General features: G+C 33.2%; 1 protein-coding gene across 1 annotated transcript in view; it reads left to right on the forward strand.

Annotated features, from left to right (window-relative positions):
* Positions 1-12,492, forward strand: part of MAN1A2 (mannosidase alpha class 1A member 2) — a 161,232-nt gene that overhangs the window by 106,398 nt on the left and 42,342 nt on the right. The window contains exons 9-10 of the mRNA XM_079931821.1: positions 6,409-6,524; positions 10,355-10,574. Of these exons, the coding sequence (XP_079787947.1) occupies positions 6,409-6,524; positions 10,355-10,574 (336 nt within the window). The remainder of the gene's footprint in view (positions 1-6,408; positions 6,525-10,354; positions 10,575-12,492) is intronic.

The raw sequence follows: 12,492 nt of genomic DNA on the forward strand, positions 1-12,492 counted from the left end.
CCAAGTCCCTAATCAAATCAATGAAGCTTTTAAACAGAAGACACTGTTCTTTATCTATTAAATCTATAAAGGAAGTGGACACATCCCTGTATCCAGTGCTTCAAAAAGTATTAGGGCTTCCCTGGTGGCGCAGTGGTTGAGAATCTGCCTGCTAATGCAGGAGACACGGGTTCGAGCCCTGGTCTGGGAGGATCCCACATGCCGCGGAGCAACTAGGCCCATGAGCCACAACTACCGAGCCTGTGCGTCTGGAGCCTGTGCTCTGCAACAAGAGAGGCCACGATAGTGAGAGGCCCGCGCACGGCGATGAAGAGTGGCCCCCGCTTGCCACAACTAGAGAAAGCCCTCGCACAGAAACAAAGACCCAACACAGCAAAAATAAATTAATAAACTCCTACCCCCAATATCTTCTTAAAAAAAAAAGTATTAAAATTTGTATGACCTTTGAACTAGTGACTCATTTCTAAGCATTTATTCCAAAGAAATTTTCAGATATATATATGTATATATATAGATAGATAGATAGATAGATATACACAAACGCACACACACACACCCAGCACATATATATGTATATATAGAGAGGTAATTTACAATTTTGGAGTTATTTATAATAGGGATAATTTGGAAACATTCTAAAGCACTCCATAGAAAGTCCAATGGAACTTTCTATGATGATGAAAATGTTCTATTTCTGTCCTGTCTAATATAGTAGTGGTTATTAGCATGTGGTTATTGAGCACTGGAAATGTTAGTATGGTTGTGGAACTGCATTTTAAATCTTATTTACTTTAAGTTAATTTAAATTTAATTAGATATTTGTGACTACAGCCTACCACATTGGACAGTGCAGTTTTTAAACATCCTATGAAAGAAATTTGGTTAAATTATAATCCCTCCAGATCTGATATACAATATAGTCATTAAAAGTTATGTTATAGAATACTTGACATAGGTAAATATGAAATATCTAGAAAGATATTGAGAAAAAGAGAGAAAACAAATACCACAAGGATAGAAACCAAAGTGTTACCTGTGGTTTTTTACTGAATGTTTGTTTTTGTTTTGTTTACCTCTATTAATCTAAATTTGATAATGGACATGTATTACTTTTGAAGTAAGATTAAAAACATTTTTAAATAAGAAGATGCTATTTTCCACACCAAAATCTTAGAATACTGGAAAAAATAAATCACTGTTTGAGAATCGCCAGCCTTTGAAATGACCAGCAGTGTCTCACTGATGGCATCTTAATTATTAAAGTTATAACTCTTTCTCTTCATCATATGGTGTTGTGGAAACTAGATAGCCACATGAAAAAGAATGAAGTTGGGCCCTTACCTTTATTAGATACAAAACTTAACTCACAATGCACCCAAGACCCTAAATTTAAGGACCAAAACTATACAACTCTTAGAAGAGGGACAAATCTTCATGACCTTGGATTTGGGAGTGACTTCTTCAAAAGCATAGGCAACAATAGAAAAAATAGATCAATTGGATTTCATTAAAATTAGAAACTTTTGTGCATCAAAGGATATTGTCATGAGATTGAAAGACAACCCACAGAACAAGAGTTTATTTGCAAATAAATGAGAGTTAATATTTGCAAATCATATATCTGATAAGGGCTTAACATCCAGAATATATAAAGACCTTCTAAAACTCAACAGCAAAAAGACAGACACTCAATTAAAAAATGGGTAAAGGACTTGAATAGATATTTCTCCAAAGAAAATATTCAAATGGAAAATAAACACATGAAAAAAATGCTCAGCATCGTTAGTTATTAGGGGAATGCAATTAGAAGCATAATGAGATGTCACTTCACACCTACCAGGATGACTGTAATCAAAAGGACAGATAATGAGTGTTGGTGAGGATGTGTGGATAAATTGGAACCCTCTCACACCGCTAGTGGGAATGTAAAATGGTGTAGCCACTGTGAAAAACAGTTTGGTGGTTTCACAATAAGTTGAACATAGAATTCCATATGATCTAGCATTTCAACTCCTAGGTATCTACCCAAAAGATTTGAAAGCAAGGACTCCAACAGATACTTGTATGCCAGTGTTCACAACAACATTATTTGCAATACCCAAACGTAGAAGCAACCGAAGTGTCCAAGAGATGGATAAACAAAATGTGGTATATACATTCAGTGGAATATTATTTGGCTATAAAAAGGAATAAAGTTCTGATACATGCTACAACTTTGATGAACCTTGAAAATATTATGCTGAAATGAAAAACACCAGTTGCAAAAGGACAAATACTGTATAATTCCAGTTACATCAGATATCTAGAGTAGTCAAATTTACAGAGACAGAAAGTGGATTGGAGGTTACCAGGGGCTTGGGTGGGAGGAGAATGGAGAGTTATTGCTTAATAGGTACAGAGTTTCTATTTGGGGTGAAGAAAAAGTTTTGGAAATAATGACAATGTTTGTACCACATTATGAATGTAATTAATGCCACTGAATAGTACACTTAAAAAATGGTAAAAATAGTAATGTTCATGTTATATGTATTTTACCACAATAAAAAATTGCAGTAAAAAACAATTCTTTCATTCATACTTGTTTTTTCCCACAAAACAAATCCAGATGACTTCTTTAGAGTATGTTCACTCTCAGCATTTATTAATTTTGAGACTGTTATAAAAAGAGCTATTCACTGGTTGTTTTGACAAGAGGTCTTTAAACTTCTAGGGGAGCTATCCTGATATCCCTTTAGCAGCTGCAGTCCTTTTAAATTGTCCAATTTATTCCTTTTAGTATTTTTGTATATTTCGTATCAGTTTCTGAAAAGTGTATCAAATTCCATTATTATCTTTGAGCAGTATACATCTGTCATAACTATAAATAGTCTGCAAAACAAACAGTGAATTGAACTGAAATTTAACAATTCAGCTTTGGCTAACTGTATTATAATTAGAGTAATGATAATGTCTGTGACATGCACACAGCAATCACAGAGAATAGTTATGGTAATTACCTTCAGGAAGAGTACTTGGCAACAGATATAAAAGAATATAGTAAGCAACCTAGATTTAAAGGCACATCATTAATATCTTTTTTTTTTACTCTATTTTTCACTAGTTTTCTAAGTACAACACTTAGCCTATGCCGTTTAATGACTTAAGTGAAGAAAATATAGGAAGTTTATCATTACTGATTAACTAAATTTTATACTACTGATTTAAAAACTGTGAAAGAAAAGCAAGAATGGGTATAATATTTGGAGTTAGAAGACTAATCCAGGCTTTCCTGCTTAATAATTTAGATAAGTTATTTAACCTCATGCCTTTGTTTCTTCATCTGTTCTAATTGTACTTATTTTAATAAGACAGTTGTGTGGGTCATATTTATGAGATAATAAGTATATTTGAAAATGCTTCATAAACTATAACACATGATACAAATATTTTTATTCTAGAATTTCTTGTAAGAACACTTCAAGAATTAACTTCTTAGAAACCTGCCGTTAACTTCATGACATGCTAAGACAGATAATATGAACCACTGGTATTTAGTAATACTTTATAATGTGTTATCAATTTCTGAATTTCAAAAGGACCTTGGAGTGACATGGTTCATCAGATTTGACATCTAGGCAGGCATGGTTCAGTGGTTCAAATAAGAAAGTCAGACTGCTGGGTGATAAATTCCGTAGTTAACCAAGGATTGCAGGCGTCTGCTGTGTATTCATTTATTAAGCATATAAACTTCCACTGGACCTAGAGTCTAGAAGGGCTGGAGAGAGCCTGTCAGGCAGGACTGAGACTACATCCTGTAACCTAAGTAACCTGTAACTAAATCTCTAATCCCTAGCAATAATTAACATATCTAAAAATCATTTCCCCTAAACCGTGATGCCAAAGACTTTTGCCTTTTCCATCTTTTTCTCGTTATTTCACCTACTTTAATTTTGTTATGTTTTCTTTTCCTGCTCATTTATTAATCCTTAGATCTACGACATATCCAGAAATATATGTTTGAGACCAAAGTTGAGACCAAATATATGTTTGAGACCATGCTCCTAAGTACCATTTGTGTCCTTTGATCATTTCATACATTCTCTCTGAGTAAACTCCATTATGGCTCAAATACACTTTTATAAATCCCAATTTTATAACTCCCAAAGTTATACCCCCAACTTACCTCTCTCTGGATTTCCACATGTTTGTTATATCCATTTAGCTATCCAGCCAGTCCCTCAAATTCAGCATGCCCAAGATTCACACTCCTTCCACTTTAAGCCATTTCCCCCTCTAGTATTCCCAGTTTCAGTGAAGAGCACCACTGTTCACTCATTTGCCCCAGCAAGAAATCTAGACATCATCCATGATTTCTCTTTCTCCATTCTTTCAGTAAACACCTGATAGATATCAAACCAAAAGAGTGTGGTAGAGTTAAGAAAAATTAGATTATTTTAAGATGTTAATAATAAGAGGTAGTTTCAGTTGAAGGGTAGAGGTTGATAAACCAAGAGGGGGATTCCTGGAAAGGAAGCAGAAGTGGTTAGTGTCCAGAGCTAGATGGAGTGCATAGAGTAGAGAAGGAACATTTCTTCCTCTTTAACAGGCAAAGGGAATAGATAAATTGATAGGTGGGGGTATAGGAAGTTGAAAGATACATTTTTGGGGTGAATGATCTGTATTTTTTATGTGAATTTGAAGGCTTGGTTGTCTGCTGAGAGTAAGGAAGAAGGTAGAGCTGTAGAGGCCTTTTGAAGAAGAGATTTCAAAAATCTGCTTTAGGGAATGGGAAAGAGCACTAATCAAGGGGTCATAGAAAAGTTGACAAGCAATGCTGAGGTTCTCATTGGCGGTGAAAATTGTGAATTTGGGGATAATAGTAGAGTAGACTGACAGGTGGGCCGATGTTTTACTGGTTGCATGCAATAGGTGAACAGTGGCGCGAGGATCCTGAATGGTTGGACAAGAGGATCACCTGTTGCTTCCTTTCCTAACCAGCCTAGACTGCATAGGATCCAAAATAGTGTGAGAATACGCGAGCACGTTTAGTCTTCTGTGTTACCTGTCCTACAAATCCCAATACTTGTATCAGTGTAGCCATGTACCTTTTGCATTCATCTACAGAGTCAACTGAGGATTGCTGATGAAAATCATCAGTAATACAGGGTAAAGTCACTATAAATTTATAATTTCCAATTCTAACTGGATCACCCCTCACAACTCTAACTTTGATCAGTTTACTTTCTTATTCTTTACTCTCCTTAAGTCTTATGTATAAACCTCCTGTCCATCCTCATCTCTCTTTTGACTGTTTCTTTATTTTCAATTTCCTGGGCAGTTTTAGTTTAGGTGTGTCTTTAGTAAAAAGTATTTATATAGATTAATAAAATAAAACTTAAAAAAATTCCTGTGTGAGAGTCTCAGTTTATTTTAAAAGATGAGTTTAATTTGATTTGTTGATGTTACTGATAGGTTTGGGCTGATTCCAAATATCCTTTTTATTTTGTTTACTTGCTTTTGTAAAAACAGTTTTATTAAGGTAAAATTGACATAAACTGTACATAATAAAGTATACAATTTGACAAGCTTTAAAGTAAGTATACACTTATGAAAACCATCACCACAATCAAAATAATTAACATATCACCCCAAAAGATTTCCTCATACCCCTTTATGATATTTTCCTCACTCCCTTTCTCACTCCTTCCTCGAGCAACCACTGATCTGCTTTCTATCATTACAGATAGGTTTGTTGTATTCTCTACAACTTTATATAAATGCAATCCTTTATATGTACTTTTAATTTTTGTCTGGCTTCTTTCACTCAGCAGTATTATTTTGAGATTCATCCATGTTGTGTATATCCGTAGTTCCGAGTACAGTTCCACTTTGTGGAATACCACAATTTGTTTATCCATTCACCTGTTGATGGACATCTGGGTTATTTTCACTTTGGGGCTGTTACAAATAAAATGCTTTGAACATTCACACACAAGCCTTCGAGTGGACGTGTGTTCTTCTTTCTCAGGAGTAAATATCCAAGAACGGGATGTTTGTATCGTATGGTAGGTGTGTATATTTATCTTTTTAAGAAACTGCCAAGTTGTTTTCCAAAGTGGATGTACCATTTTACATTCCCATCAATAGTGTTCTTCCACATAATCACCAATACGTGAAAAAGACTACTAAATATGTGAAATACCACATCCAGGACAAAAAGATATCCTAGAAACTTGGATACATATTTGAGGAGAGTGATTATGGTAAACTCCTACTGGACTAAATTTGAAGTATGTTGGAAATACGGCTGTCACTATAATGTTTAAATTATTGGTCTTAATATAGTCATTGTAATTAAAAAACATTATTTTTTATCCTCTGTCTTCTCTTTCTTCCACCTCCATCCTTCTCTTTTCTCTTTTGTTGCAGATCATACATCAGTTGGCGGGCTAGGAGACAGTTTTTATGAGTACTTACTAAAAGCATGGTTGATGTCAGATAAAACAGATCATGAGGCCAGAAAAATGTATGATGATGCTATTGAGGTAATTATTATCAGAACCTTTACCTAATTAACATATCGAATATATGATGTATTTGATAGAAATTGATAAGCATCTGTACATATTATATACATTCCTTAGAGTTTGTTAGTATTTTAATAGTCATATATTAAGTTTTTCTTTATTGTGGCACTTTAAAGAAATTGTTGAGGAATTTAGTGTAACATATTTATGTATGAAAATTTATCTTAATTACTTGTAGCTATTTTCTACAGAGACTGGAAAAGCTAACTTCACATACTTTTCCATAAACATTCCTTTTTTGAAATGACCCATTAAACCTACATGTTGAGAGCCTTATGGGTAAATAATAAGGACAAAACACTTTTGTAGTACTTTTTACATGCCAGGAACTGTTCTGACCCCTGTTCTGACCCCTTTTACATATGTGAAATCATTTAATCTTCTCTACCATTTTGTACATGAGGACCTTAAGGTGCAGAGAGGTTAAGTAACTTGCTGAAGGTCGCATAGCTTAGTTAGTGATGGAGCCTGGAACTCGAGTCTAGATCCAAAGCCTATGCTCTTAACCACTATTCTGTATTGTTTTATATTTATGTAACCCCGTATCACAGTATAAAAGTTTAAAATTGGAACAAGTTTCATTCTTGGAAACACTTATATGTGATACCTCCAAGTGGAAACTATGACATAGAAAAGTGATTTAATTACTTTGTAAATTATTTGCTTTCTGATCTAGTATAAACCCCTATCCCTGTAATAATTTAATCACTTTTAAAAATTGTGTATTTTGTATGTAACACCATTTCTGACTCTAGTCAATCATCCATACTCAAAGTTACAGTTGTTTTGTATTTAAGTTAAACCAAGGATCTTATTACCCATTTATATCCTTACTTTTTGAGGAACTAATCTCTATAGTTGTTTATAAAAATGCACAGGAGTTGAACTAATATGTGGCATTATAGTGCTTCACCCATTGTGGGCATTCAATAAATGTTTCTTGAAGGAGTGTGTTGACTAAGAAATTGAACTAAATTGATGGGTAATCAGGAATCTCCACTTTAGTATGTGACTTCTAAAATTCTTTATGAAGACCTGTATTTTGAAAAGTTGTAGAATTTTATTCTGTTATTAAACTTTAAACCTAGAAATTTTTATGATGCAAGAAAAGTCATTATCTAGGAAGAATGTAATAATTTTAGAATTGCAATGTTGGAAACAGCCACCCTTAGTCATTCCCACTAGTCTGTGGGTTCCTTGAAGACAGACTAATTTGTTTATTATTGTCTAGTATGACCTGAAACAATAGGTATTCAGTAAGTATTTGATAAATGAATGACTGTATTTACTGTTTTTATTTTTGAGAAAGTGTGACATGTCATATACCACGTAATCATTTTTTCTTCATAGTTCGCTGCTTGTAATATTTTGAATCTAAAACCATTTTCTCTTGTTTTGCATAATGTTTCCTAAAGGAAAAAGAACATGATATTTGTCATTGCTTTTTAAAAAATTTATTTTTCTTATTATCTATTTTATACATATTAGTGTATATATATCAATCCCAATCTCCCAATTCATCCCACTCCCACCCCCCTGCCGCTTTCCCCCCTTGGTGTCCATACGTTTGTTCTCTACATCTATGTCTCGATTTCTGCCTTGCAAACTGGTTCATCTGTACTGTCATTGCTTTTTAAATCATATATTTTGAAAAGCATGATACCTGTTTTGAAAGTTAATCTCATAAATTAAAATTATTTTCCATGAATCATCTGCTATATATGTGTCCTAAAAATCTTTCTATATTTGTATTCTGTGTCCTGTTTTTATTAGTTCTTAAGTCTAAAATGAGCACCTACTAAGTGTGTTTAAATAACCAGTTGGCTAACTTTCATTTTGAGACATGTATGCAGTTTTTGCGATGTTAATTATCTTCGATGACTGTTAATTCTGTTAGGAGACAGTATATACAAATTGTAAAATAAATGACATGTGGTGTGCACAGAAGAGATAGGAATGATTATGAATTTTAAGATCCCATTCTAGTTTGAGATAAGTCATTTTTTTAATTTGTCTTTCTGAACTAATATATTTAAATTATTCCATCCTCATCTTACCTTCCTCTACACTTATGGCTACCCATATTCCTGGTTCCTACATCTTAGCTTTCTTTTTAAAAATTATGTAGTTATGGGTTTTATATTCTGATCAAGTTTATATTTAGTCTTTATTTAAAATAATGAAGAAAAATTATACCTTTTTAAAGGTCCCTTTGGAGGAAGAAATTAATGCCACTATTTATGAAGATTTGTTTAACAATTTTTAATAGAAGAGCAATAATATTACTCTTAACTGCCATTCAAAAATTTTTACATAAGTTGAACTCTTAGACATTTGTCTTAATTTTACTGAGAGAAGGGAGCCATACAAGAAATTTCAGGGGTCTGTAAGTGAATTGTTGGTAAAAAGTTTACCCACATGTTAGAAGTAGGGAGGTCCACAAAGATGAAAAACATTGGCCCTTTACTCAAAAAACTAATGTTTTCATTTGTGCTTCATAGTACTATGGTTAAAATAAAACAACAATAAACATTTATAATCCAATGGTGGTCCCTTATTATTTTACTTATCAGCTACCCCTTCTTCCTCTAACAGGTCAAATACAATTATCAAAGAGTACCATTTATTTATAAAATGACTTATTAATTGAACAATTGTTGAATGCATACTACACTTATAGGGTTTGTGGAGTGTAAGATGATGAATAAGGCATAGTCCTTGTGTTTCTGTAGAACAAACATTATTGTGATAAAGAACATAGAATAAATTTTTCAAAAGCTGATTGTTATTGAGCTTGTCAGAAAACAGCCCACAATAAAAATGTGAATTGAGTCTTATTACTTTTTATTGTCAGGAAAGTATAGTATTTAATTATGTATAATAATTTCTACCAAAGAGAACTGAATTAATGCAATTCCTTATACTTTTACAAAGAAGTGCCTCTAAAGGTAGAGAATTATTCTTTAGCCCCTCTCAGCAAAGTCTAAGAACATGGTCCAAAGTTCTTAAACTATTTCATTTTTAAAATGAAATGTGATTGTTGGACTCTACTTCGTGTTATATTCAGGTTTAATGTAAAATATTTATCTTTCCATTCCCACTGCTTTAAGGAAAGTTGACATTTCAGAAGAAGTAAAATTGACATTGTCCCATGGCCTGTCTTAACCCTGGCACAGCATCCAAAACAAATGCCTAAGTCTGTGAAGTAAGGAACTAAGGAGTTAAGTTTGAACTTTCAAGTGTTTTTCTAAGTTTTATAACATATAATGTATCTCACCTAATATGCCTTTTTAAAACACTTAGACAACATGTATAGTTACATGAAAAAGAAACCATTTTAACTGATTATCAAAATCACATTTTTCTGATTAACTTGGGTGTTTTCTTCCTATTCATTTTTTGTTGTTTGAAATAGAAAATAAACCGGTAGAGCCTCTGGGTTTTAACTTGTCAACCTGACCTCAGCTCACTGATTATTATGAATTTCATTTAGAGCAAGAAGAAAAAACCTGTAATATGGGTAGTGTTGTGTTGAAAGGTAATCTTGAGGCCAGTCTCCTGTCTCCCACCTTGTCTCATTATACTTGTGATTTGGATATTTGTTCAAGATGATGTGTAACTTGATTGCTCACTCCCAAACTTAATTATTGTAAATTAAGTCTTCCAGTTTGGGAAAGTTACAGCTTTGTAGAATTTCATATTACCAAGGTTTTGTGTGAGAATGATGTAGTAAGTTTGAATACTAACACTTTTCCTCTAAAATTTTGAATATCTACTCTTTCTTATAGGCTATAGAAAAACATCTTATTAGGAAGTCTCGGGGAGGTCTTACCTTTATTGGAGAATGGAAGAACGGGCACTTGGAAAAGAAGATGGGGCATTTGGCCTGCTTTGCTGGGGGAATGTTTGTGCTAGGAGCAGATGGTTCTAGAATGGATCGAGCTGGACATTATTTAGAGCTAGGAGCGGAAATTGCACGTACATGTCATGAGTCATATGACAGAACTGGTAAGAATATTAATAATGCTAATTACTTAGTCTAAAATAATTTCTAAGATAAAAATATGTCCAGGAATTAGAAGGGAAATAAATAGGCAGTTTTTACTTCAAAATAATTTATTCTAACACAGTAAATTTTCTTAAAAACATGAATTTTAATTCTGAAAATAATGTTCCTGCATCTTTCTAAATTATTATTCTGAATTCTGTTTTTGTTAATAAAGATTTTGAAGAAGTTGTTTTAAAGACAATAGGTAGGGCTTTTAGGGATGTATGGGCTAACGTTGTTTATTTTAATATAGAAGAATCCATTTCATCCATTTATTTCAGCTTCTGTAAAATCAGTTGCTTAAAAGAATACAGAGTTGATTTAGGTTACACGCCTTGCCAATAAAGATATTAGTTATATTGAGTATGTATATAACTGTATGTTATATGTATAATTGGTATGTAGATAACTAGTAGTTTGTCTCTTGGTCAGTTCACCAATAATTTTAAGTTGTTTGTGCCTTTAAAAAGAACCTGTTATGTTGCTTTAGGCAAGTATGTGATATTTCTGGGCTTCAGTGTCCTTACCTAAAAAAATGAGACGATTCTCAGTTTTACAGGTGACAAAAATTGGTTCCTGGGGGCAAAAAATATCTTTAAATATAAAGCATACACACACACACACACACACACACACACACACACACACACACACACACACACACACACACACACACACACAGAGTCATAGATAGATAAACAGTATATATTTGTTAATAATATTTCATGGAAGGAGAAGGCAATTAGGTTTAAATAAAAGCCTGGAGAATAGGGTTGAGAAACACTGGACTAGGTCTTCCAAGTTTTTCTCTGGCTTTAAAAATGTATTTTTAAAAAATTATTATTATTATTGTTATTTTATTTATTTATTTTTGGCTGCGTTGGGTCTTCGTTGCTGCGCTTGGGCCTAGTTGCTCCGCGGCATATGGGATCTTCCCGGACCAGAGCTTGAACCTGTGTCCCCTGCTTTGGCAGGCGGATTCTTAACCACTGCTCCACCAGGGAAATCCCAAAAATGTATGTTTCTATATGAAATAATAGAAAATGAGTTCCCTGAAAAACTAAAAACTAGGAATTTCTGATTGTGATTTCAGAAGTTGAATTGTTGTTTTAGTTAAATAACTGAATTTATGTTTTAGGGTTAATTTATCATCAGGTACCATGAAACAAATATGGTTGGCTTAAAATTTATCCTAGTTCATAAATCTGTCAAGTTATTTTTATATAATAAAGAATTGAATTTGTGGTGAAATTGACCCTTCAGCTCTCTCAGTAACCAAATCAAGGATTCCATTTCGTGACAAAATATAACTAAGTCAAAGGGACATTGAAGCAGATGTTATTTTGTGGTGGTTTAAGTTAGTATATAATACATCTAAAGTCTGTTATCTGAGTTACAAATAGAAGTTAAAATATATTGTCATGATGTCGGTATAGAATATCAAATATATACTTAAAGCTGAAATTAGTAAAACATTGAGGACCAGAGTGGATATTAAGTGTTTGTACTAGGACCCATGATAATAAGACTTGTTGTTATGCAGCTTTTGACCACAAATCAAATACTAGATCTAAAATAGTAGCATTTCATGCAACAGATGTATTAAAATATGGTATATTATGGTTATTATATTAATCATTCACTCCATTAAACATGGAGCACATATTATGCGCCAGGCGTTAATGCTGGATTCTTACAGGTTGAAGTGTGAACAAGATATCTTCCCTGCCTTTGAGAAATTCATAGAATACCAGAGTTACGAAAGGATGCCCTATATTTCTGACTTTCACATTTCATACTGATATGAAACACTGATATTATGAAAAGAACATGTGAGCTAGGATGCAAAAAGCCCCTGTTTCACTATTTATTATCTAT

This window comes from Stenella coeruleoalba (assembly GCF_951394435.1).
Source record: "Stenella coeruleoalba genome assembly, chromosome: 1".
In the NCBI taxonomy this organism is placed as follows: domain Eukaryota; kingdom Metazoa; phylum Chordata; class Mammalia; order Artiodactyla; family Delphinidae; genus Stenella; species Stenella coeruleoalba.